Consider the following 25,800-nt stretch of genomic DNA (forward strand, 5'->3'; position numbering starts at 1 on the left):
GGTTTACAAAGCACTTTATGTAACCTGCAAACAACCCTTTGAGGCATCATTATAGATGGAGCCTAAAAAGTTAGTGATTTTGCTATGAAAGTATAGATTATAATGAAGTCCAATGGAAGGAAGGACGGTAGCATCTAGTGAGTGCCTGGTAGTTCCTGGCCCTGCACTAAAGTAAATTGAGGAAGATAAAATGGGGGGGGGGGGGCTCTGGTATGAACTTATGAAAACCCATTTTACCAGTGAGCAGATTAAATTTGGTTAGCTTACTGAACAATATTGACAGTCACTGGAGACAAAACCAGGTCCTCTATCAACTTTGCCAAAGTGTTTGCCATTGTGTCTTGCCACTTAAAAAAAAAAAAAAAAAGAAGGCATGAAAGTGGTTTTGAAATACATGAAGTTTTAGAAAATGCTAAGCATTGTTCCCTCTGCTGTTGTTGGAGTCAATGCAAATGGAAGTTAAGGTATCTGGTAGCTTCACAGTTTCTACTGCAAATGCTGCACCCGTCCTAATTACAAATCAGTCCACTTTCTCTTGCTTCATGCCTCCAGTTTCCCTGTTTTAAAAACAAAATTGAAAGACATTGGATGCACAATAGGACGATTTTAAATCCAGATGATTGGTTACTTAGCTGCTGTCAAATGCAACTGTTCCCTTGTCTTTTTAGAAACTTATTTCTATCTGTATCCCCCTTTAAGATAGCTAATTGATAATGTATGTAAATATGTCCATAGCCCCTGTGATTTTCTGCACCAAAAGCTTGGTGTACAGGAAACAAATGGATGAAGCTATTCTAGGCTCTTTCTCATTTTCCATTTGGGTTGCCCATTTCCTTTGTACAGGCTTTTGGAGTTTGTGGTCTTTTGTGGTCTGGCCTTTACTGTATCATTCGTTATGCATGGAGTCACGTTGCCATTGTGGTTTGCCTGTTGTCTATCTGCTTTCCTTTCTCCTGCATTGTATTTTGTGGTCATGTAGCATTCATCAGTGGTCATTGATGTCTTGATCATTTGACAGGTTTTGTGATCTGTGAATATGTGAGCACCAGACTGTTGGTGTTGGACTTGGAGCTCTAACTTCAGATTTGTTGTCATTGTCTTTTCTCTGCATATCATATCCCTTTGTCCTTCCTGGGCTGACTTTGTTTGAAGACTGAATTTGGTTCTGTCTTTGCCCTCTGGCTGTTGAATCATCTTCTAGAAGCATCTCACCAAAACACCTCAGATCTTATGTCTCAGCTGTCAGTCACGTGCCTTTTGAGGACCAATCTCATCAAAGTACTTCCTGGAAATTTACCGGGCATTCCACAGATAACTTTAAAGTTTTTTTAAAATCTCACCTGAGGATATGTTTCTTATTGATTTTAGAGAGACGAAGGGAGAGAAAGAGAAAGATTGATCAGTTGCTTTCTGTATATGCCCCAATTGGGGTTCAAACCGGAAACCTAGGCATGTGCCCAGACTGGGAATTGAACCCATGTCTTTTTGGTGCATGGGACTATACATTCCAACCAAATGAGCCACGCAGCCAGGGCTCCACAGATAACTTTAAAACAAAACAAACAATTATTTTCAAAACTGAAAACTTTTACCCTCCCCTCACTCCAGGAAAAAGTGATTTAAAAAACAAACAAAAAAAACCACTGCCTCTCCCTACTTCTTAATGTGTTAATGTCATTATCATTAAGTTCCAGCTGGAAATGTCAGTTATCTTTGTTCTTTCTTTCTTTTATCTTTCTCTTCTAGTCTTGTTAGAAAAGACTTATTGATCTTCACTTTTCCCTACTCCCTATTCCTGCTGCTGCTCTCAAGCCTTTACCAACTCTTGCTTTGGTTAGTAAAGTCACGTTCTGCCTTGTTTTCCTGGCAATCTCAGTGTTTACCCTACATCCAGTGTTACTGTTCTAATGCGTAAATTTGATTCTATATTACATCCACCCTGCTTAAAAGCTAGATGATTCTCTGAATTGCCTACCTAATAATGTCCAATTTCCTTAACATTATACAGGTGTGGGCAAAAGTAGGTTTACCGTGTGAGTATATGAAACACAGAATTTATGCTTGTATTATTTATTAATTATTGTAGTATCTTCCATATGAACATATGTAGACCTACTTTTGCCCACTCCTGTTAAGGACCTTTACAGTCTGTTCCTCCAACTTCCTTTTCCAGCTTTGTCCCCCATCCGTGAACCCCTTGTACTAATGAAACTTAACTTCCTATCACATGCTTGCTGTGCTATGTCTCTGTGATTTTGAACATATTGTTTCTTTTGCCTTACTGAATCCTACTAATGTTTTGAGGCTGAGCGCTTCATAAAGCCTTTTTCAACTTTCCTAACTATTCACTTTTATTTGTATATTATGGCACTTCATGTGTGCATTTGTGTGGAACTTATATTGCCTTATGTATAGAAATTTGTGTTTGTTTTGGTAGTTGCCTTATGGGCAAGCTAAGTCTTACTGATTTTCCTACCTTCCGTGACTAAAATGACATTTGACACCAGAGATACCAAGAGAAGAAGCATTCATGGTGTTTATAATGAATTTTGGACGTAGTGAATACTTAAAACTGGTCGTAGAATGAATTGACAGTATAAAAAGCTTTTCGAATATATATTAAAAAAGCATGCTTTAGTCTGTAAAGAGTGATTATTTTCTTATTTAAAAAAAATCATTCCTGCCCTGGCTATTGTGGTTCAGTCAACTGAGTGCCCTCAGCCTGCGAACTAAAGGGTCACCAGTTTGATTCCCAGTCAGGGCACATGCCTGGGTGGCAGGCCATATCCCCAGTAGGGGGGGTGTGAGAGGCAACCACACAGTGATGTTTCTGTCCCTCTCTTTCTCCCTTACTTCCCTGTCTCTAAAAATAAATAAATGAAATATTTTTAAAAATCATTCTTTTCCTGTGAGAAACATTCACAGAGAAAAGCTCTCGCCATCCTAGTTTGCAGTGTTAAGTGAATGTGTCTCTAAGGGAGGAGCTGGCATCTGCAAGATATGTGAGGACCTAAGGATGAGTGAGCCTGGAGCTTAGTTTTGGGTTTGTAGAGAAGTAGGCTGTGGTGCTGGGGAAGACCCATCCAGAGTGGGTACTCTGGAAGGAGCTAGCTTGGTAGTGTTTTTGGTCTGCATTTGTCTCTTTTAGAACTAAAGGGGACAAAAATATTTTGAAGGTTTTCCATTTTGAGTCTACAGTGTTTAGTGATATTTTCCCTGTAGTTCTGTTATTCATATACTTGGTTGTTATTAATTCATTGGTTATGATCTTGCACAATAATTTTTAAAAAGTGACAAATTAAACCTAAGGTTTTTAGAAGCTGCTTTAAATCTTTCTGGACATGGAAGGGAAGATGTTATAGCTGGAAGAACAGTGGGCTCAGGGAGTCAAAAGAGCTACGTTCTATCGCCTACGAGCTGTGCTGTGACTTCAAGCAAGCCTTCTCTGAGACCCAGTTTAATCATAGCACAATTGGAAGATTGTGTGAAGATCGAAGGAGAGTATGTGAAAGAACTTCAAAAGCTAAGAAGCATTTAGGAACTGAAAGATACTTCAGGGTTTTGAAGACAAGCTAAACTTCTTTAGAGGGAACTGCTGTAGTTAGGCAGGTGTTCATGTATTTTACAGTTATTTATGGAGGAATATGCAGTCGGTGCTGGGGCCACGTGAGTTTCTCTTTCTTTCCTCCCACCAGACCATAGACCTTTCAGTCCAAGCCTGGAAGGCATATCAGTACACACTTACACAAACAATTGTTAATACTACAATAATAAAATCTACCCTAGTAATAATTATTTGTATATGACACATATTAAACACATAGTTATACAAATAATTATGAGAGGTATCTCAGAGACATATGGGATAGTTTTATTACAGCAGAGTGCTTCCTGGCTGGAAATAATATTTTCTCCTCTACTAGAGTTGAGGAATCACACTGTTAACTGTGTTTAAATTGTGCTCTTATGTCTCACAGGTGGCATCTTGGCCTGTGAGTTACTTGAATCCTGGTAATGATGAGCTACAGTGCAGTACCCTTCTGACATCTCCACAGGAAACTCAAGAGGGGAAGTACCTACTTGTTGATCTTTACGGAGTCCCTCAGAGAAAAGTGAGAGACTTGTGGGGCACTAACAAGATGAGGTCAGGGACTCAGGCAGTTTTCTAGATGAGCAAAACTGCCCTCAATGGTTCTTGTTAAGGGGAATCTCTCTAATCAGGTACCTTGTACTAGAATTGCCTTGATTTAAAAAATAATAATAATCTTTTCCTCCAGGAATTGTAGGTATTTATTATCTTCATCTTGCCCATTTGGGGTTGTAACCTGTAAATTTTAGAGGACTTTTTGGTATAATTATGATTAGTAAAGTTAGGAGAAGAAAGGAAATTATTTGGTATCAATTTTAAATGATCTGGAATGATTAAGGTAAGCCCAGCTACAGTAACAGATGCAAACATACAGGAACCTCACAATCAGAGTTCAGAACTCAATCTCATAACAGTCTAAGGTATGTCCAGACTGCTGGTGGGGAGAGAGAGAAAGTGTGAGTTGTGCAGGGGGCGTGTCACTCTGTAGGTTATAATCTGAGGACCCAGGCTGCTGGAGGCTCTCTTTTTTTTGAATGTGTGTCTTCTAAGGGAAGACACTGGGGAATTTGCTTCCCCATTCACTGAAAGGGGAGTGGAGAATGGAAGAACAAGCGTGACAGATTTCTATGGTCCAGGCCTGGAAGAGAGACACATCCCTTTATTAACTTTCCCTGGGCTACAGCTCAGTTAAGACAACATCCTTGGCTAGCAGAAGTGTAGACTAGCTGTGTGCTAAGGAAGAAGAACTATAGTCTTTTTCCACAAAAAGACAGTGGCCACAAAATCCAAAGCAGTCTATTTTACTTTCAGCGACTTGTTTTATAAATTGTTTTACAATAAAAAGATTAAAAAATGGAGCCAGGCAGGTTAAAACAGAATTGAGGAATCAGGCACATACTGCTCATTCAACAAATATTTGAGTATCTATTATTTGCAAAGTCTTGTGTGAAGTGCCGTAAGGAATAAAGTGATGAGACATGTTCCCTGTCTTTTAAGGGCTTAGGGAGCCCTTAAAAGGGGTCCAAGGGAGACTGATCAAAGTCTAATCTCATCAGTAGGCCTGAGTGGTAGAGGATGGGGTGGGGACCGGAAGTAGGCTGAGGATGGGATGATCATCATCTTGGTGAAGAAGAGATTGATGACAGATAAAGGGCCAAACTCTAGGTAATCACCAGTTTGAAGTCTTATAGCAAAAACCTGGGACCAGCTGTCTGAGCTAGGGGCTTTAGAAAGGGGGCCATGGGAATGGGGGAATCAAAGAGACGTCATCCTGTAAGAAAGCCATTGCAGAAAAAGTGTGGGAAGGGGAAATTGTGTTTGGCAGAGAGATTTTCATATGGTCTGAGTTTTTTAATTTTTTTCCTAACACCTGAGGGTTATGGCATGTTTCTGTTAGTTATTGTGATAGAGTCTCCCATAGGGGTTCAAATACTCACTTAGGTTTGGAAGAGACCCAGTTGTACATCTTTGGGGCCTCATAGATTTTGGAAAGTCCAGAAGTGACTCTGACCTTCCATACCTTTCTTATTGGTGCACATTTATCATGAACCCTCTTTGACTTTGCTCTGTGAAGAATCTTGAGCAGCTTCTAACAAAAAGTGTCCTTTAAGAGAGGTGCAAAGTGCACTTGCTGTGTAGAGAAGGGGAGGGAGAAGTACCATGGGCTTTGGGGGACTCAGGGGAGGAAGAGGTAGCATTTGAGCATCTTTATTTTGATAAAGTTATATTTGCACTGCTGGTTTAAAGCATATTAAAAATAGAAGGGTGGTTAGAATTTTACTATAGTTTTAAAAATAACGTTGCAAGAATATTAATGCTGTTAAACCTCATGCACCTTCTAGAAAACACTCAGAACGGTGTGGTTGATATGTAATTCTGACATTTCAACTGATCGGTTTTGTCAGCTTCAACGTGGGTGTCACAAAGCGCTTTCATCTATATTGTCTCTTTTGAACCTCACATAAGTATTCTGTGAATTCAGTGTGGCAGGTTATTATAATCCTCCTTTTTAATAATAAGGAACTCAAGGCTTTTAGTGATTAATACACCTACCAAGTGGAGGAGGTCTTCTGACTTCAAATCTGAATATACCGTGTACCTTTTAGTGAAATTATTTGTTTACACAGGGCTCCTGATTTCCAGTTCAGTGAATCACAGCACCTCCTCTCTTGGAGATCTGAGAGGCAGATAAAATGCAGTTCAATTTTTCTGAATGCAATCTAGCTAAAGTCAGACAAGTAATTTTGGACATATAAATACAAAGAAAGTGTTAGCTCTGCGTCCCAGGTAAATAGTTATGGCTTCGGTGATGCCATTCCAAATGGACAATATAGACAGCCGTATTTAGTACCTGAAGTCAGATTGCCCTGTCTAGGTGCCCTTCCCCTGATTTGTTAATTTCATATCCTTCCATGGTGGCTTCTTGCCAGAACATATTAGAATATACAAGAACTCTGGAAGCAGAACTCGGTCTTCTTCCATTCACTCCTCTTACTACTTTTCTTTGGCTCCTGTGCCTTTGTTAAATTTCAAATATTTTATCTTTTCAACAAGCATTTAAGATTAGATGTATTTTACAAAATACATCCTTAAATAAAAGTCTACCTTTGTCCATATTACCTACTTTTCCAGAATAGTTTCTTTGGGGCACTTTTTAAAATTTTTATTTATTTATTTATAGAGAGATGGGAAAGAAGGGAGAAAGAATGGGAGAGAAGCATCGATGTGAGAGAGAAACATTGATTGATTGCCTCTTGTAGGTGTGTTGACCGAGCAAACCAGCTGGCAACCTAGGAACATGTCCTGACTAGGGATCAAACTGGAGACTTGTTGTTTTGAGAGATGATGTCCAACCAACTGAGCTCCAAGGGTCAGGGCTCTTTGGGTATTTTTGATGTGCTCACGTCTGTCTGGTGTGCTACATTTAAGGGTTCCCCCATGTGGTCTGCCCTTGCCAAGTTCTAAATGAACATAGTTCTACAGCAATTTCTAGTGATCTAAGGCTTAGGTTCCTCTGTCACCCAACCTTACCATTCTGACTTTTCTGTCTTGTCATCCTCTATTCTTTCAGTATTTGTTGAACATTTACTGTGTGCCTGGCATCATGCTACATGCAGAGGGTGCAACAGTGGAAAACATGGAATACTTCCTACCTTGTTGGAGCATGCTTTGACTCTTAGACATGTTATTAAAACACCACTATCTTGTCGATGGTTATTTTCAGTGCTTCTGTGTTTTTAATGTGGTATCATTGTTATAGTTAGCTAGCTGGGGAAAGATGGGATAAAGCCATTCTTATGGACTCTTTACAGAAAATGTTCCAAGGTGCATTATGCATGTATGTGTGCCTGTTCAATACAAACCCACTGACAGCTTCTGTCTTGTATCATTCCAAAAACTGAATTTATAGGTATATTGTATATTTGGGTAGGTGACTAAAGACTTGAGACAGGATTCTAGGTACAGTTGCTAGAATGTATTGCTAAGGGAGAACATGACATTTTCTCCTTTGAGATCCTCACAGGTAGATTTAATCATCTTGGGAGCCTTGTTTCTATCCTATGCCCAATGCCAAGATCCTCTAGATGCTGAGAGGCTGGCTGACAGTGTGGTCTTCTCTAGTAATTTACAATGTTTTATTAGTCACTGCATTCTGGTCCTGAGACTTAGAGAAGCTGGTATATACTCTATAGGGGATGATTAATGAGTTTATTTTTGACCAGCTATAACCCACTCTTAAATATTTATGGTTATTATGGGAACATAAACGTCTGGCTAAAGTCAAGGAAAAGATGCTAGATCTTTATCATCAGTGATAACTTCTTTTTGAGAGAGTATTTTATGATCTGGGCTTGCAGAAAGTATAATAAGTGAAAAAGATGTCTTTTTAGGATTTTATTTTAGAATTCTTTCTTAAATTTTGAGGAAGAAATGCTAACAAACTATGAAATGACTAAAAGTTGATGGGAATATAAGCAAAAAGAAAAGGGCTGTCTGGGGTGGTCCACAGTCACTGTATTCCTTGAAAATGAAGGATAATTTGCTGGCCTGCTTGTAAAATTGGTGGTAACTAACAAGTGTCCCATTTCTTCTGCCTTTTTGTACAAAACAGTGAGACGGTTTAAGCGGAAGCATCTTACAGCCATCGACTGCCAACATTTGGCTCGGAGTCACTTGGCTGTGACCCAGCCCTTCTGTCAACGATGGACAAACAGAGACCCAAACCATGGTCTCTATCCTAGACCCAGAACAAAAAGAGGGACTAGAGGTATGTCTTCCAAAAAAGCACCTCATATTTCAGAATCTGTAATGTGTGTGGCCTTTGAATGTCTCCCAAGTGTTTGTAAGTACTACTGCTGTGATTTTTTTATCCTGTTGCAACAGTTAGACACTTTTTAAAAAAATTACTTGTGAGTTTTCCATGAAAATCCCATCCTATTATAGTGGTTGTTAAAGGCCTCAGGAAAATGTGAATGAATGAACTCCTTAGCTTGCTTAATTATAATGTGGTAGGAAAACACATATAAGTATCACCACCATTCTAATCTAGAACAATTGTGATTTCTTGACTCTGCAGTAATTCTCTTTGTCCAATTGTCACTGGGTCCACTGTGTCATTCTTTTTCTTCAAAATGTCCCTTCATTCAGTGATTTTGTGGTAGACCATGCCCTTGGTCACCTCATACCTGCACTGCTATAGTGACATTTCTCCTTGCCATTAGATTTTGCTTCTTTCAAATCAGCTGGAACATACATCAAGTTAATGTTTTGAGTACCATTTCCTGTCATGTCACTGCCTCTCTGAACACCCACAGTGAAAGATCTTGCTCACTGTTACCATTATGGACTCAAGCGCAAACTTGCCACCACCTAATATGTTTTACTGATTTACATGCAAGTTCTATTTCTGACACTTTGGTTTTCTTATTACCTCTCTATGTACCAAATGAATTCCTACTTTTGCTAATATCTATTACTATGATCCAGATTACCTTAGATCCCGTTGATATATCTAATTTCAGAATCTAACTAAAATCTTACGTAATTTTCTTTAAATATTGTAATATGTGTTTATCACATTTTGCAACTGCCATAACAAATCTATGAGGCAGTTTTTAACTAAATGGTCATATTTTGTTTGCTTTGTATATATAGATCAACTTCTCCTCTGTTGTGAGTTCTTTACCAGCAAAGACTTTGTCAGCATGTATATGTTTCAGTGTGGAGTCCTAGCACTGAGAACGCAGTAGGCTCTTAATAGATACTGCTCTGATTGAATTCCACACTTAGAAAAATTTTTTAAAAATGTGAAAGATTTTATTTATTTATTTTGAGAGAGGGGGGAAGTGATGGAGAAAAAGAGGGAGAGAAACATCAATGTGGGATCAGTTGCCTGTTACCAGCCAGGGTACCTGGCCCACAACCCAGGCATGTTCCCTGACCAAGAATCAAACTGGTGGCCTTTTGGTTTGCAGTACAATGTCCTACACTGAGCTACACCAGTTAGGACAGAAAATGTCAAGATTTAACCCAGGCCTGTTGACTTCAGAACTCTGGGTTTTTGTCAAATTGCCCCAGAAAATTGTAGGTTTTCTTTTTCCTAACCTAGAAAAAACATTATATTCTATTAAAGGCCAAACTTAGATTTGCTCTGCTCTCTCATTTTCCAAAGTGAGAATTTTGGCTATAGTCATTTCAGAAAGAAACCACATAGTATGTTGTATGTGATAAGGTTTTTAAATACTTCATTGGCATTTTACAATAATTTATAGGAATTTCATGCAGTAGTAATCTGTAAAATCACCATTTGATTTCCCTTAGTGCTTGAAAGCCTGTGAGGTCAGGGACTGTATATATACCAGTTTCACCTTATTTTTCTCTTAGAATCATAGGTGCTTATGAATAAAAGTGTAGAGTAGATTAGGTAGCACTATAATAATATGAAGAGAATTCTGACTCCTTCCTTTTTATTTCAAAATAAATTAATGTGTCAACTTCACAGGAGGACATGAAAATAAATGGGTTTTAACTCTGTCACAGGAGAGAGTGGGTTTACTGAATCCTGATAACGTAAAGGATTTTTCTTTCTACTTAAGCAAACTTCGATTTTTAAATTATAATAGTAAGCCAAGAGGCATAAATTTTTGTAGGTGGATATATGAATGAATGTGAGCATTCATTTGGTTTTTGTCTGTCCATTCATGTATTCAGTTCATATGTATTTCAAGGTGTAATGTCCTCACACCATCTGAAGATAGTTCTCTGTCTCACTCCATTATGTGTGTTTGACTATATGATAAAGCCAAATATAACTATTAATCTTGTTATATGATCAATTAGCCAATAACTATGTACTTGTCTCTTAATTGAAAATTGTATCAATTGGGTCAATAATGGTCAGCAGTCATTATTTATTTCTCATTATCCTATTTGGGTTCTCTGTACAGGTCAAGGATCTCAAAGATACATCACTGAATTCCTGCTAGCTGGCCAGAAGCGATGCACCAATGACATGGCTAAAAGCAACTCTGTGGACCAGGACCACTCCCAGGACTCAGAGGGTGAAATGGTCTTTTCTGCAGAAAGCAATTGTGCCCTGCCTCGGGAAGGTGATGAAGAAGCAAGAATGGGCTCATCAGGTTCTGCTCTGCCTGCAAGGAAGCGCTCTCGGTCCCTTGAGGATGAAAGGAATCAAGCTACAGGGACCAGTCAGTGGGGTGGGGTTTCTAAGAAAACCCTGCGCCATCGATTTTCCCTGTCTCACTCAAAGGCCAGGGAAGTGAGACAAGAAGTAGAGGGCTCTTTGTCATGGCTCTCTGCAGAGTCCGAAGAAACCAGCCAAGAAATAGAGGACATGGGTCTTGATCCCATCCCTGACTCTTACTATGGGCTTCTTGGGACCTTGCCCTGCCAGGAACCGAAGAACCACATCTGTAGCATGCCCAGTGAAGTCCTAAGGCACATTTTTTCTTTCCTCCCCGTGGAAGATCTCTATTGGAATCTCTGCTTGGTGTGCCACCTGTGGAGGGAGATAATTAGTGATCCACTGGTATGTAAAGCACTTGGAGTTCTATGATGTTTTCTCTAAAAATACATAGACTAGCTACCTTTAGTATATACTTCTGATTATAGTGTTTAGTTTCCAATTATCTCCAGATAAAATCCCAATTCCCTGGAGGCATGTAAGGCTTTCCACGTTTGTCCCACCTCATTATCTCAGCCTCTTTGCTTACTTTTTCTCAACACACCCCTGTGTTCTGCCCATAACAAATGATTTGTTGCATCCCAACCAAAGGCTGCATATTGCTTTCCACATGTTGGTCTAACACCCTGACCCATATGCCAATGTAAGGAGTCCCTCGTATCCATTGACATCTTACCTCTTCTTCAAGGCTTCGTTCTGTTCCTTCCCATTTCACTCTTTCTTCCTTGTGCTACTGTAGTAATTTTTACCTGTTTCAAACTTACCACATTCTGTATTTCATTTTAGAGAGCCTTCCTCCCCCCTTTAAATTATTAGCTCGTCAATAGAAGGCGATTTATCCTAAAAATGTTTTCTGCATTCTCCATTTGTGCCTCATGACATTTTACTTACAGGTGAATTATAAATGAATATTATGTCACAGGATTCTCTTAATAATCCTTTTTATTTCTCTGACAGCAGTTGTAATGTCCACTTTCTGATTTCAGTTATTAAAATCTCTGTATTTTCTTTATCTACTGAAGGATTGTCAATTTCATTGATCTTTTTAAAAAATAACTCTTAGTTTTATTGATTTTTAATATTTCTTCTATCCCAATTTTATTTATCTCTGCTCTACTCTTTATTATTTCCTCTGTCTGCTAGCATTGGGTTTAGTTTGCTCCTCTTTTTCTGGAACTATTTTTCTTGTTCCTTTGGGTATAAAGTTAGGTTGTTGATTTGTAATCTTTCTCCTTTTTTTCTTTGATTGTCAATGTTAATTTATTTTTATTTTTTTTCAAATTTATTGCAGTGACAATGAGAATAAAATCATATAGGGTTCAAGTGTACAATTCTGTAATACATCATCTCTACATTGCATTGTGTGACCGCCACCCAAAGTCAGATTTTCTTTTGTCACCATATATTTGAACTTTCTTCTTTTTTAATGTAAGTTTTAACAGCTATAACTTCTTTCTTAACACTGCTTTCATTTCATCCCGTAAGTTTCGGTATGCTGTATTTTTGTTTTTGTTTTCGTTTTCTTTCATTTATCTCAAGGTATTTACTAATTTCTTTGTGATTTCTTTTTGACCCATTGATTGGTTTAAGAGTGTGTTGTTTCATTTTCACATATTTGTAGGTTTTTAAGTTTTCTTTCTGCTACTGATTTTCAGTTTCATTCCACAGGGATTTAAAAAGATTCTTTCCATAATTTCAAGCCTTTAAAATTTGCTAAGACCTGCTTTTGTGGCCTAGCATGTGATCTATTTTGTAAATTGTTCCATGTGCACTTGAGAAGACTGTGTATTCTGCTGTTGTTGGGTGGAGTGTTCTATAAAAGTCTGTTTGGTTCAATTAACTTACTGTTGTTCAAGTTCTTTGTTTCCTAATTGCTTTCTGACTGATTGTTCTGTCCATTTTTGAGAGTGGAGTATTGAAGTCTCCATTGCTGTTATGTTGCTGCTTGTTTCTCCCTTCAATTCTGTCTGCGTTTGTTTCTGGGATTTAGGAACTCTGTTCTGGGTACATATGTATTTATAATTGTTATATCTTCTTGGTGAATTCACCCTTTTATCATTATATAATCTCCTTCTTTGTCTCTTATAATAGTTTCTGACTTAGTCTTTTTTGTCTGGTATTAATTAGTATAGCCATAGCTTTCATATTATTTAATCCTTGTTGAAACTTTGAGCCTTTGTGTCCCAGTATTTCAACAGGGAAATTGAAACACTAACTTTTACCAGATTCTATGCCAAGTTAGTGTTCAAACCCAAACCAAGACCTGGTTCTCCTAGTTTCCCACCAAAATCTGTGTACTGTTTGTACCATATTTGCTCAGCTTTTAAATTGTGAGCTGTAATTGCTTTTTTAAAAAAATCCTCGCCCTGGCTGGTATAGCTCAGTGGATTGAGCGCGGACCTGCGAACCAGAGTATCGCGGTTCGATTCCCAGTCAGGGCACATGCCTGGGTTGCAGGCCAGTTCCTGGCAGGGGACACAACCAGAGGCAACCATACATTGATATTTCTCTCCCTCTCTCCTTCCCTTCCCCTCTAAAGATAAATAAATAAAATATTTTTTTTAAAAAAAATCCTCACCTCTGGACATGTTTAGAGGAAAAGAGAGGGGAGAAAGGGAAACATCAATGTGAGAAACACTGATCAGTTGCCTTGCATGTGTGCCCCAACCTGGGACTGAACCCACAACCTAGGCAAGTGCCCTGACTGGGAATAAAACCCACCAACTTTCGGTTTATGGGATGATGCTCCAACCAACTGAGCCACACTGGCCAGGGCTGTAATTACTTTTTAATTGGTAGAAGATTATCTATATGTTTGTGGTTTAATCTGCTAATAGTCATTTCCTGTGTGTTATTTTCGATTTTTCAACTATATAGTTCATTCCTTGGAAAAAGTTGTATCATCAATACCTGATGAATGAAGAGCAAGCTGTCAGCAAAGTAGATAGCATCCTGTTGAACTGTGGTATCGAGAAAGAATCAGACCTGTCTGTGCTGAACCTCATCCGGTGAGTTGCTCTTCTTCTGCAAAGAAGACAGTTTCTGAAGTCCTTTCCCATTTATTATTACTCATGACCATCTTTCCCATGGACTTCTCTGTGAATGTCTTACAGCTATACAGCCACCACTAAATGCTCCCCAAGTGTGGATCCTGGAAGGGCACTGTGGAGTCTGAGGGATCATCTCCTCCTTCCTGAGGCAGAGGCATGCGTGCGTCAACACCTCCCTGACCTTTACATTGCTGCTGCGGTATGTGAAGAGGCTGTGGGGAATTACTGGGGAGGTGACACATTTTTCTCATTACTCAGTGTATAGGTGATTAAGTTTGGCTGAAGGTTGTTTTAGATTTATTTTTAAAATCTTTCTTTTATCTCCGTTCTGAAGCCTTAATCTTGTCATTGGTCCCATTAGAGAAGTAAAAGGCCACATTGTAGATGCTTATATTTGGAAGAAATTTTTAAAAGCAGTTAGTCCAATGCCCCATGCTATTGAGAAATCCTCAACAGAGGATGGTCATCTAACCTCTGAAACACTTTGATTAATAAAGATTTCTTTACAGGGCAGCCTGTTCCATTGTCAACAATTTAGGTTGTGTGAGGACCAGAGAAATTCAGTCTTGCTATTCTTGCTACAGATGCACATGACTTAATGAGAAGGTAGAAATAGTCCTCAGTTTCCTGACTTATGGTTCCTCATTTAGATCATGGATTTTCAAACTTTATTTTAGAAGCTATATGTAACCCCAGCCTGCAACCAATATACTGAGAAATTCATTCATGTGCATTTTCCCTTTTATCTTCAGAGATTGTTGATGATGGTGGAGTGAGTTTTCTTTCACAGGATGATTGTCATGAGAGGTGCATGGAATGTATCTTTTTTGGAATGCATTTTTATTTTTATTTATTTTATTATTTTAATTTTTATTGTTTATTCTATTATAGTTGTCTTAATCTTTTCCCTTTTGCCCCCTCCACCCAGCCCACCCCCCTCTAGCCCACAGTCAGTCCCCTCTCCATTGTCCATGTTCATGTGTCTTTCATACATGTTCTTTACCTAGTCCCTTCCCCTTCCATCCACTGTTCCCTTGCCTCTCCTTTCCTCCTACAGCTATCATAGTTCTGTGAGCCTCATGCTATTTTTCTCATCAGTTAGTTTTGTTTATTAGATTCCCGTTATAAGTGAGGCCATATGATATTTCTCTTTCCCTGCCTGGCTTATTTTACTTAGCATAATGTTCTCCAGGTCCATCCATGCTGTTGCAAAAGGTAGGGCTTCCTTCTTTCCTTCTGTTGCATAGTATTCCATTGTGTAAATGTACCACAGTTTTTTAATCTACTCATCTACTGATGGGCACTTAGGTTGTTTCCAACACTTGTCTATTGTAAATAGCGCTGCTATGAACAGAGGGGTGCATAAGTTCTTTTGAATTGGTGTTTCAGGATTCTTAGGGTATATTCCCTGCAGTGGAACCTCCGGGTCATAAGGCAGTTTCATTTTTAATTTTTTGAGGAAATTTCATACTGTTTTCTACAGTGGTGGCACCAGTCTGCATTCCTACCAACTGGGCCCTAGGGTTCCCTTTTCTCCACATCCTTGCCAGCACTTACTGTTAATTCATTAGTGATAGCCATTCTGACAGGTGGCAATATCTCATTTTGGTTTTAATTTACATTTCTCTTACGGCTAGTGATGTTAAGCATCTTTTCTTATGTCTATGGACCATCCTCCTTGTCCTCCTTGGAGAAGTGTCTATTCAGGTCCTTTGCCCGTATTTTAAGTGGGTTATTTGTGTTCCTGGTGTTGGGCTGTATGCATTCTTCATATATTTTGGAGACTAAATTGGAATGAATTTTTAAATAGGGAGATTTATAAAGTTAAGATTGATAAAGATATATGTCCGTTATTGACTATTTCCATGTCATTGAATGTTTTCTTAGACATTACTAAGTGGAGCATATCGTGTTTGTAATAATAAATTTCCAATAATTTATTTTATATTTAATGTAATATTTAATAATTCTTAAAGAATAATAACAAAGTAAATAGTAAATTAATATTCTAATACCATCAAACTGTCGGTCTTGATTTCCCCCCTACAGTCTACTGTCTTCTTTTGTATCTGGCATCTTTGGTGCCTTGTAGGCGGACACCCACTTAATAGTGATCCTGTTGTGACGCTGTTGAGTGTGTGTAGACCTGAGGGCTCACACTAACCTGGAGAGGAGGGGTGGGAAGATGAGAGCATTATCTCTCACAAAGTTCTATGTTAAATAGTTTATAAATGTTTAAATTGCACTAAGTACTTAAATCCAGGAGTGATTAGAAGAAAGGAATCCAGGGCAAAAGAAAAGGTTCCCATTGTTTTCCTCATATCATTTGGGAAGTTTGCACTTCGTTCAGGCAATATGTACTTGGCACCTGAACCCCAAACTTGGGTTTCCCTACTGATTGTCTGATGTGACATTTATTACTTGTGACCTGTATTTTTGGGTCTTTTCTTCCCTTCCTGGTCCATCTCCCTCCAGGGCGTCAATGTGTGGGCTCTGGTAGCAGCCATTGTTCTCCTCTCCAACAGTGTAAGTGACATCCAGCAGCTACTCTTCTGCCTCAGAAGACCTAGCTCCACTGTGACAATGCCAGACATCACTGAGACCTTATACTGCATCGCTGTGCTTCTCTATGCCATGAGGGAGAAGGGAGTTAACATCAGCAATCGGTAAAGTATTGGGAGGGAGGGTGGAGGTCCTAGACTTGTGACAAGTCCCAGCTCTTCCACTTCAACACTGGGAAAACCATAAAACTCACACTGCTCAATTTCTTTATCTTTAAAATAAAGGAATTGTGAGATTTAAGTGGAGTGGTGTAGGTAACAGCGGTCTGCAAATATAAACTGTAAAAAAGAGTCACTGAGGCAGTTACGTGCAAGGGTATCGAAGCTCCAAGTGAGGTCTCCTTACTAAAAGATGCCTTCTTTAGTCATTTGTGGCTACATTTTCCTAGGAAAATGTTAGGATTTGGTCCCCCCATTTCTCACTTTTGGGGGGATAGGATATAAAAATCGTGGTTAAGTGTTATCTGTTTATCATCTTAGTGTGAGAAAGGTTATAGCTAATGGGTTGCTAATTTTGACTGACCATCATGGTTTCACTCACTAGCAGATATGCACAGGTCGGTTTTGAGAGGGATGTGTATATTCAGCAGAATTTTGAGCACCTACTACATGTCAGATAGGTTTCCAGTCACCAGCAATGCCTTTCATGTAGACTGTATGTTCTAGTGAGGAGAGACAGGTGCTGCGTAAGTAAATAATTTAAACAAGATCATTAGTGATTAGTGGTGCAAAGGAAAGAACAGGTGATGCTCAAGGGCAATGAGAAGCACTACTTTAGATTGGGTAAGAAGAGCTGCTCTCAGGAGGTAACATCTGAATTGAAACCTGAATGTCAAGAGGAGCTGCCCACTTGAAGATTTGTGAGGAGAGCATTTTAACAGAAGGCATAGCTACTTTAAGGGCCCAAAGATGGGAATAAATTTAGTATATACAAAACAGAGGAAGTCTAGTGACAAGAATGTAGTTAGTAAGATAAAGACTGGTATATGATTATGAGAGGTCTACAGTGACCAGATGAAGGAAGTTATTGTAGGCCCTATTAGCAGTTAGAATGAAATCCAAGGTATGAAGGGCAAATTCTAGGAGGCCCTGACCCCTAGCATGGAGACAGGCAGTGTGACAATGCAGCAGATCCTGGAGAAACAGGCATTACAGAGAGGATTTCCAGATTTTCTGTTCTGGAGTTAGCCTTAGGAGAAGCTTCTGGAGGCACCAGGTGAGCTGTGGCCCAGCCATTCATGGTGAAATTTAAGTGTGGAACATTTATTCTCCAGAAAAGAGTATTTGCTGTGTTTCTGAGATATATTTCAATTTATTAAATATAGTTTATGTTGTATCCCACTCCCTGGCATTGAGATGTGAGGAAAGGAGTTCTATGACATAATTAGGACTAGACAAATACAAAAATGATGAATAATGACCATAAGTACAAATAGGAACCTGTAAATAATCTGCATGTTTACATGGACATAGATGAGTGATGAGACATATGATATGTTATGTTTATATATTTTTTCCTTCTTTACCTGGGAGATAATCTTTTTTTTCACTTGTAGCAAGGATTACTATCAGACTCCAGTCACTGGGCCAGAGCCCCTCGCGGTATTAGTGAAAACTTGCCCCTCCTGTAGCATACTACCTCCACTCGTGAGTTCCTCGGCCACCAGCGGCCTCAACTCTGAGCTCTAACAATGTGCAGTCCTGAGAAATAATCTTAGTATGACCAGAGACTGAAATGTTATACTCTTAAAAATATTTGTTTCATCGAAAAGATTGATATGTGGAAATCATTTCTTCTCTCTGGGAATGGGGAGCAATGCTCTAAATGGTGGGCAAAGGGTGATAGAAGGATATGAGTTTGAGTTCATGTGAACACAGAGGTTTGGAGTGGCTTGTGATGGGACATGTTTAATTGTGTCTAGTGCCTCTGTTGAGTGCACTGTGTCATCTTTGGTCTCTCTTGGTGACTTGCAGGCTGTTTTGTTTTCTAGTTCTTGGTAACTTTATCTTAAAAATTTGTTGGGGTGACAGTATTTAATAGGGTCATATAGGTTGCAAAGTGTACATTTCTATGACATATAAGTTGTATATTGCATTGTGTGCTCACCCTCCAAGTGATACCATCTTCTGTCACCATATATCTGACCCCCTTCCCTTTACTACCCCTGACCCCTTCCTTCTGGTAACCACCATAGTGTTGTCTATATCTGTGAGTTTCAGTTTTATATCCCACATATGAGTGAAATCATATGGTTCTTAGCTTTTTCTGACTGACTTACTTTGCTTAGTGTAATATTCCTAGGGTTCATCCATGTTGTCACGAATGGCAGTGTTTCATCTTTTCTTATGGCTGAGAACTATTGCATTGTAACATATGTACCACATCTTCTTTATCCAGTCCTCTATCTAACGACACTTTGGTTATCTCCAAATCTTGGACACTGGGAATAATGCTTCAGTGAACATAAGGGTGCACATGTATCTTTGCAAATAAATGATTTTGGTTTTCAGATAGATACCCACAAGAGGGGCTGCTGGGTCATAGATAACTCTATTCTTAATTTTTTGAGGGGCTTCCATACTGTTTTTGCATAGTGGCCATATCTGTTTACATTCCCACCAGCAGTGAACGAGGGTTCCTTTTCCTCACAGCCTCTCCGACACTTGTTATTACTTGTCTTGTTGATAACAGCTATTCTAACTGGAGTGAGGTGGTATCTCATTGTAGTTTTGATTTGCATTTCCCTATTAGCCAGTGAAGTTGGAAATCTTTTTATATATCTGATGGCTGTTTGCATGTCTTCTTGGGAGAAGTGTCTGTTCAAGTCCTCTGCCCATTTTTTTAAATGAATCGTTTGTTGGATGTTGAGTTGTATGAGTTCTTTATATATTTTGGATGGTAATTATGTCTTGTTACCCATGTAGCAAACTTTCTTTGGAACCTTAAAAGATAGAATGTTCTTCATGCTTCTAAAGCAACATTACCTCACGAGACTCAGGGAGCAAAGCAGCAATGGAGGCTCAGAAAGATAAGATGACATTATGTTGATGCTGAACAAGAATCTCACCACTAGGAGCAGAAAATATGTTTTTTTCAACTGGTTCATACTGCTCTTGTAATTATTTGTCTCTTATTATCATAGCTAATGCCTTGTTTCCCCAAAGGGCATGCCCTGGTCTCTCTCCTTTTGCCATTGCCCCTGGAGCCAGGTGTCTTTCCCAGAACTGTGCTCTCTGAGAGGGCTTTGGTGTGCTCTAGGTATACTTAAATTCTTTCCTTTCCTTTTTTTCATAAAATGGTGTTAGAGTTTTATTGATTTTTATTTTTTTAAGAACTAGTAAAGAGTCTAAATGTATCCTAGAAAAAATCAGATACAGATTGAGACTTAATTTGATAATCTCTAAATCTGCTTTTTTTTTTCTGTTAGGATTCACTACAACATTTTCTATTGCCTGTATATTCAGGAGAATTCTGGTACTCAGGCCACAACAGTTAAAGAGGAAACATCAATTTGGCCAGGGTATGTACATAGATAAGTAAGTGTGTGTGTGTTGTCTTCCATTCTTGACTCTCATATTTAAGGAGGAGAAGTGTTTTAACAACTTTATGGAAGTATAATTTACATTATGTAAAATTTACCATTGTAATTGTATAATTCAAAGATTTTTATTAATTTTACTAAGTGTGCAAGTCAATATCACATTCTAGTTTTAGAACATTCTTATCACACTAAATGGAGGTCTTATTTTTGGTCAAATTTTGTTCATCTGGTTTAGCTATTTGCTTTTTGAAAGTCCATTTTCTAGTCTTTTTGATTCCTTTGTATTTTTCTAATTTTTCTTCTGTAATGATTACAGCAAGAAAACAACCATCCAACTTACACATGAACAACAGCTGATTCTGAACCATAAGATGGAACCTCTCCAGGTGGTAAAAATTATGGCATTTGCAGGTAAGCGAACTTGCCAGTACTGGAATAGAGGATCAGGGTCCTGACTCATCACTACATCCCCCTTCCTTGTTACCTTCCAGAGTGTCTTTACCTTGACCTGTTGTTAAACTACTTCAATGAAATAATCATAAAAGCAGTTGCCAAGTAAATCTTGCTTTTTCTTACAACTCCAGGGAGCATCCATACTGGAGTTCCCTGTGAGACCAACAATTCATAGGAGTTAGTTTGCTGAGTAGTTACCAAAGGGGTTGATCCAGCCTATCATTTATCATTATATGTGCTCAGTCACTGATTGCTTATGGACTGGCAGGTCATGTTAATCTCTTCTCAGAGAGTTTTAGTAGCTCCTGATTTCTATTGGGTGAAGTCTAGAAGGCTTTTTCACCATTTGTTTCTAACCTATGTTCCTAAATATATTGTGAACTGTTCTGCTTCAGTCAGCTCATTGTCCTCACAGTCTCCTAAAGTGCTTGATTATTCTTTTCTCTGAACCTTTCCTCATTCTATTTTCTCTACCTGGAATTCCTTCCCTCTTTTTTCTACATACGTATCCTAGTAAACACAACAATAGCCATTTCTTAAATGCTTGCCACGTGCCTGAGAGAAATTAAAATGACTTGCCACAGGCCCTGGCTTGTGTAGCTCAGTTGGTTGGGTGTCGTTCCATAAACCAAGAGGTTGCAGGTTCAATTCCTGGTGAGGGCACATGCGTCGGTTCAGGTTTGGTCCTTGGGCAGGCACATGTGGGAGGCAACCATCTGTGTTTCTCTTTCATGTCAATGTTTCTCTCCTCTTTCTCCCTCCCTTCTCTCTAAAATCAGCATGTTCTGTGGTGAGGATCAAAAAAAGAAAAATGACTTGCCCCAGGTTAAATAACACAGTATAGTGAAAAAGAACATGAATTTAGAAACAAAAAATTCTCACCAAAGAAGAAAAAATATTGCCTTTTTTTCAACCTTACAGAGTTGTTTTGAATAGGAATGACACGGAGTGGAAATATTTATAAAATGTGCATGTTGGCTCTTCTGCCCTGGCTAGCATGGCTCAGTGGATTGAGTGTGGCCTGCAAACCAAAGGGTCACTGGTTCGATTCCCAGTCATGGCACATGCCTGGATTGCAGGCTGGGTCCCCAGTTGGGGGTGTACAAGAGGCAACCACACGTTGATGTTTCTCACCCTCTCTCTCTCCCTTTTCTTTTTTTTAATTTAATTTTTTATTTTTTTATTTTTTCTTCTCTCTCCCTTTTCTTCTCTCTAAAAATAAATAAGATATTTTTTTTAAATGTGCATGTTGGCTATTCTTACTATATGGTTATATAGTAAGAATATATAATTCTTATATAAGAATATAATTCTCACTATATAACCATCTAGTGAGAATCATATAGTACATAATATAGTATATACTATATGAATTAAAATTCAAAGCTGGATTCAAAGTAGGATTCAAATTAGAATTCAAAGCTGGATTTGTTCCTCTCCAAAAGCCTGCCTTTTCCCCTCTTCCTCTCCTTCTCTGTTTTCTCCCCTTCTCTTGTGTTCTTTGCCCCACCATGGTGACTCTCATCATTTCTGGTTTTTCCTAATGGAGGCTTCTTTAGTCATTTGAGTCCTACGTGATCTCTGAACTCTTCCCTATAATTAATTATTCATATCAACTATTTGGTACCTGATTATGTAGTAAGACTAGCCAACACACACATTTTATAAAATACTTCTACACTATGTCATTCATACTCAAAACAACCCTGTAAGGTTGGAAAAGAGGTACTATTTTTTTCCTTTGGTGAGAATTTTTAGTTTCCAAATTCATATTCTTTTTCACTTTACTGTGTTATCATTATACTCTCATTTTGTTCTAAGTGTTTCAACTGTGTTGGTATTTTATTTTCAACTAGATTATAGTGTAGGAAAATTGCTTTGTGGCTTTTAATACACTCCCAGTACTTAATATACAGCTGAACATGTAGTATGTGCTCAATAAATATTTTTTAAATGAATGAGAGTTGAATAACTGAATGACTGGATGAATGATGGAGAGGTGAATGAGGAATTCAGATAGAGTTCAGAATGAATCTCATTTGCATACCCTTGCCATCAAAGCATTAATGAGCCCTAGTCCAGCCATAGCTACCATGTATTGCATTGTTCCGTTGGGTACCTTGATGATTATCTTCACCTCGCCTGCCTCTACAAAGTCAGTGTTACCCTCTCTTGGCTGAGAAGCAAACTGAAGATTGTTGAGGCCAAGTAGCTTGCCCTTTGCTCCTTGACTAAAACCTGACAGAGCCATGATCCCCACACAGGTTAACCTGGCTTAGAATCTATTTTTTTCACTATACCATTGTTCATTTTTATCAGTATTAGAAAACTTGTCACTGTCTGGTCTCAAACAAGAGGCGAGATAAACTTGGATAAGCCCTGATGAAGGCATCCTTCAGAGTAGTTTTTCCTGGTCAGAGGGTCACTTCGTTTCCTCTTGGCTTCCCCAGGCACTGGGAAGACCTCTACCCTGGTCAAGTATGCTGAGAAGTGGTCTGGGAGCAGGTTTCTTTATGTGACATTCAACAAGAGCATCGCAAAGCAGGCCGAGCGAGTCTTCCCCAGCAATGTCACCTGCAAAACCTTTCATTCCATGGCCTATGGACACATTGGGCGGAAGTGAGCATTACATTGCCACCATTGTTATTATATCTAATCACTGTTTTTCATGTTGCAATCCCCATGATCACATATGGACTTACACCACAATGACACTAAGAAAATTTAACCTTTTTGTCTCATTTATAGGCAGGAAATATAAAGTCATATTTAGCCATTTGTACTTTTACTCAATAAAAATACATTGTTTACAAATAATATACGAAGGGGGAGCCAACCTCATTTCTCTGGAATTGAAGCACAGAAAGTAAAAGACTTGTCTAGAGTGCAGGGTATCAGCAATCTGATTGGTCACTTTTAGGCTTTCCTTGGAACGGGGCAAGAGGGAGAAGACTAAGCTGAGATGTACTTGCCCCAGGTCTCTTGAGGCCTCTGAACCAGCATTCCCTTGGATATGAAGGTTTCAAGAAAGCTTGAGTGTCTGCCCTTGGGGGCCTCTTGGGGAATCTGTTTCACACCTTTGAGTCATAGTGGCTGCCACTTCATTTTCTGAGTTATTGTACGTGAATTCCTGACAGCTTAATGTAAAGCCATTTCAAATGATACATGGATCTGGCTCAACTTCTCTGGCTTTCCATTTTCCCTCATCTGTATGTGACACTGAGGGTGACCTTGTGGTATCATTGGAGAGAAGGGGATTGGGAGTGAGGGGGCACATTTTATTGGCATTGTCAATAAAGCCAAATACTATTCATTTGGGGTGTGTATTACAGGTACCAAACAAAGAAGAAATTGAATCTCTTCAAGTTAACACCCTTCATGGTCAATTCTGTCCTTGCTGAAGGGAAGGGTGGATTCATAAGGGCCAAGCTAGTGTGTAAGACTTTAGAAAACTTCTTTGCCTCAGCTGACGAAGAGCTGACTATTGATCATGTGCCTATTTGGTGTAAGGACAACCAAGGACAGAGAGTCATGGTTGAACAGAGTGAAAAACTGGTGAGTATTTAAATATCTTTAGAATCAGGGATCAGGGGTTAAATGAGAAGAGTTGACACGATACAGTGTTGTGTTTGTCTTTCATTTCCTCATAAGCACTGGCAGGAAATAAAGGTAAAGGGGTGAAACTGTAGGTCAGTCGTAATCGTGGGTTGTAAAGCGTTTTCTGCGAAGAGCATTCATGGACAACTCACTCCACTGGACGAGGCACTGGTCCTCCCATTCAGCAGTGAGGCATCTACCCAGGGTTTATAGACCTTTTCACTGGGGCTACTAAACGAATCTAAAGATTTGGAATCCCTTTTCTAATTTTTAACAAGTTTTTTCAATCATTTGCCATTCTTTTTATGAATTAATTATTAGTCATAAATCTAGAGAAATAATCCAGCCTTTTCTGGTCCATGAGATTTTGTGCTGTCTGAGCAATGTTCTGTCACTGGGTTGTCGTGGAGCCGGAAGGAAATTAGGGAAGTGATTGCCACTCACTGAGCTGTGATGGTGCCTTTATTCTGACCTCTGCTCTGTATGTGTAAACGAAAAGTGTGATTTCAGGGTGCTGTCTTTTCCAGGGTCTTAAACTAGGAGTTACCAATTACTTGTTTTCTAGAACAGTGTTCTCGAAGCAAGCCGCCTTTGGGATAACATGCAGAAGCTGGGGGAATGCAAAGAAGAGGCTTACCAAATGACTCACGATGGTATGCAAGTCCCCAAATCTCTATAGCCATTAGATGTAACTGCTTTAGTTACGAGTTTTGACTCTTGCTACTCCCTTTTTTTAGGCTACTTGAAACTTTGGCAGCTGAGCAAACCTTTGCTTGCCTCTTTTGATGCCATCTTTGTGGATGAGGCCCAGGACTGCACCCCAGGTGATAAACTATTCAGGACATCAGTAGTCTCAAATACATAGAAACAACATCATAATTATATAAGAGGACATATGTGTGAAATGAGTTGATCATTCTTATTTGTCCTAAAGAAGAGGAACAAATGATATTCAGTCACTCAGAAATCCCTTATTGACTTTGGATTTCAACAATTGTTGTCCCCCCCACCCAAGGCAGATTAATTTTCTTCTAAATGTTTTGCTTCGGGTTATTCTTAAAATGTTGAAGAAGCATAGGTCATCAGAGGGTAGGGAAGGGACCTAGACTCATGCCAAGTGGGAAGAGATGGTCAATTTAGAGTGAACAATTTATATTGTATATATTTCAGATGGCTAATAGAAAATAGTGTGACTTTGTAGGTCATTTGGGGACCTTAAGTTATTAAGAGAGAAAAGACAACTTACCTCATTTTATATTTGCCTATGTGGTTTCTTATACACAATAATTTGTCTAGGACTAAAAATAACCTCCTTTCCTAGGATTAGAAACTGTTCTTTTGTCTGTTATTAAATGATTTCTTTGGATTGAGTGTGCCTATCCAGCAGGAAAACACAACTCTGTTGTACAGCGTGCCCTGGCTTAGTTTCAGGAAACCATTTTTTTCCTTTCCATCTGAAATATGGTTTCTTTTTGCCGTGTGGATTGGTACTCTTTTAGATCTCTTACTTTTTCCCTCTTATTGGTTGCAGCAATCATGAATATAGTCCTGTCTCAGCCGTGTGGAAAGATCTTTGTAGGGGACCCACACCAGCAGATCTATACCTTCCGTGGTGCAGTCAACGCCCTGTTCACAGTCCCTCACACTCATGTCTTCTATCTCACACAGGTGAGAGTTCTCTTTGCTTCCAAGTCCCCAGCAGTACATGAGTAAGCATTGTGGTTCTCCACCCTTGTTTTTCAGTGCTTTCTATGTGCCAGTGCAAGGTTTTGTGTCAGGTTCACAGTATGTAGCCAATCCTTGC

At 39.0% G+C, this 25,800-nt stretch overlaps 1 protein-coding gene and 1 non-coding gene across 5 annotated transcripts in view; one reads left to right on the plus strand and one right to left on the minus strand.

Moving 5' to 3' along the window:
* Positions 1-25,800, plus strand: part of FBH1 (F-box DNA helicase 1) — a 44,404-nt gene that overhangs the window by 793 nt on the left and 17,811 nt on the right. The window contains exons 1-14 of one of the 4 annotated variants that reach the window (XM_037065907.1): positions 2,481-2,558; positions 3,978-4,112; positions 8,202-8,357; positions 10,537-11,138; positions 13,671-13,801; positions 13,907-14,042; positions 16,319-16,509; positions 19,833-19,925; positions 20,263-20,357; positions 22,850-23,018; positions 23,732-23,954; positions 24,562-24,649; positions 24,734-24,820; positions 25,528-25,664. In XM_037065907.1, coding sequence (XP_036921802.1) covers position 4,112; positions 8,202-8,357; positions 10,537-11,138; positions 13,671-13,801; positions 13,907-14,042; positions 16,319-16,509; positions 19,833-19,925; positions 20,263-20,357; positions 22,850-23,018; positions 23,732-23,954; positions 24,562-24,649; positions 24,734-24,820; positions 25,528-25,664 — 2,109 coding nt within the window. In that variant the 5' untranslated portion in view covers positions 2,481-2,558; positions 3,978-4,111. Of the gene's footprint in view, positions 1-2,480; positions 2,559-3,977; positions 4,113-8,201; positions 8,358-10,536; positions 11,139-13,670; positions 13,802-13,906; positions 14,043-16,318; positions 16,510-19,832; positions 19,926-20,262; positions 20,358-22,849; positions 23,019-23,731; positions 23,955-24,561; positions 24,650-24,733; positions 24,821-25,527; positions 25,665-25,800 lie in introns of those variants that run through there. The other 3 variants (XM_037065909.1, XM_037065910.1, XM_037065908.1) reach the window with 3 other exon arrangements.
* LOC119000862 (small nucleolar RNA SNORA62/SNORA6 family) lies at positions 17,953-18,104 on the minus strand. Its single transcript, XR_005069426.1, has one exon. It is a non-coding gene; the product is annotated as a small nucleolar RNA SNORA62/SNORA6 family (small nucleolar RNA).

Source organism: Sturnira hondurensis, unplaced genomic scaffold (genome assembly GCF_014824575.4).
Source record: "Sturnira hondurensis isolate 20B ecotype Veracruz unplaced genomic scaffold, ASM1482457v3 Scaffold0016284, whole genome shotgun sequence".
NCBI lineage: Eukaryota > Metazoa > Chordata > Mammalia > Chiroptera > Phyllostomidae > Sturnira > Sturnira hondurensis.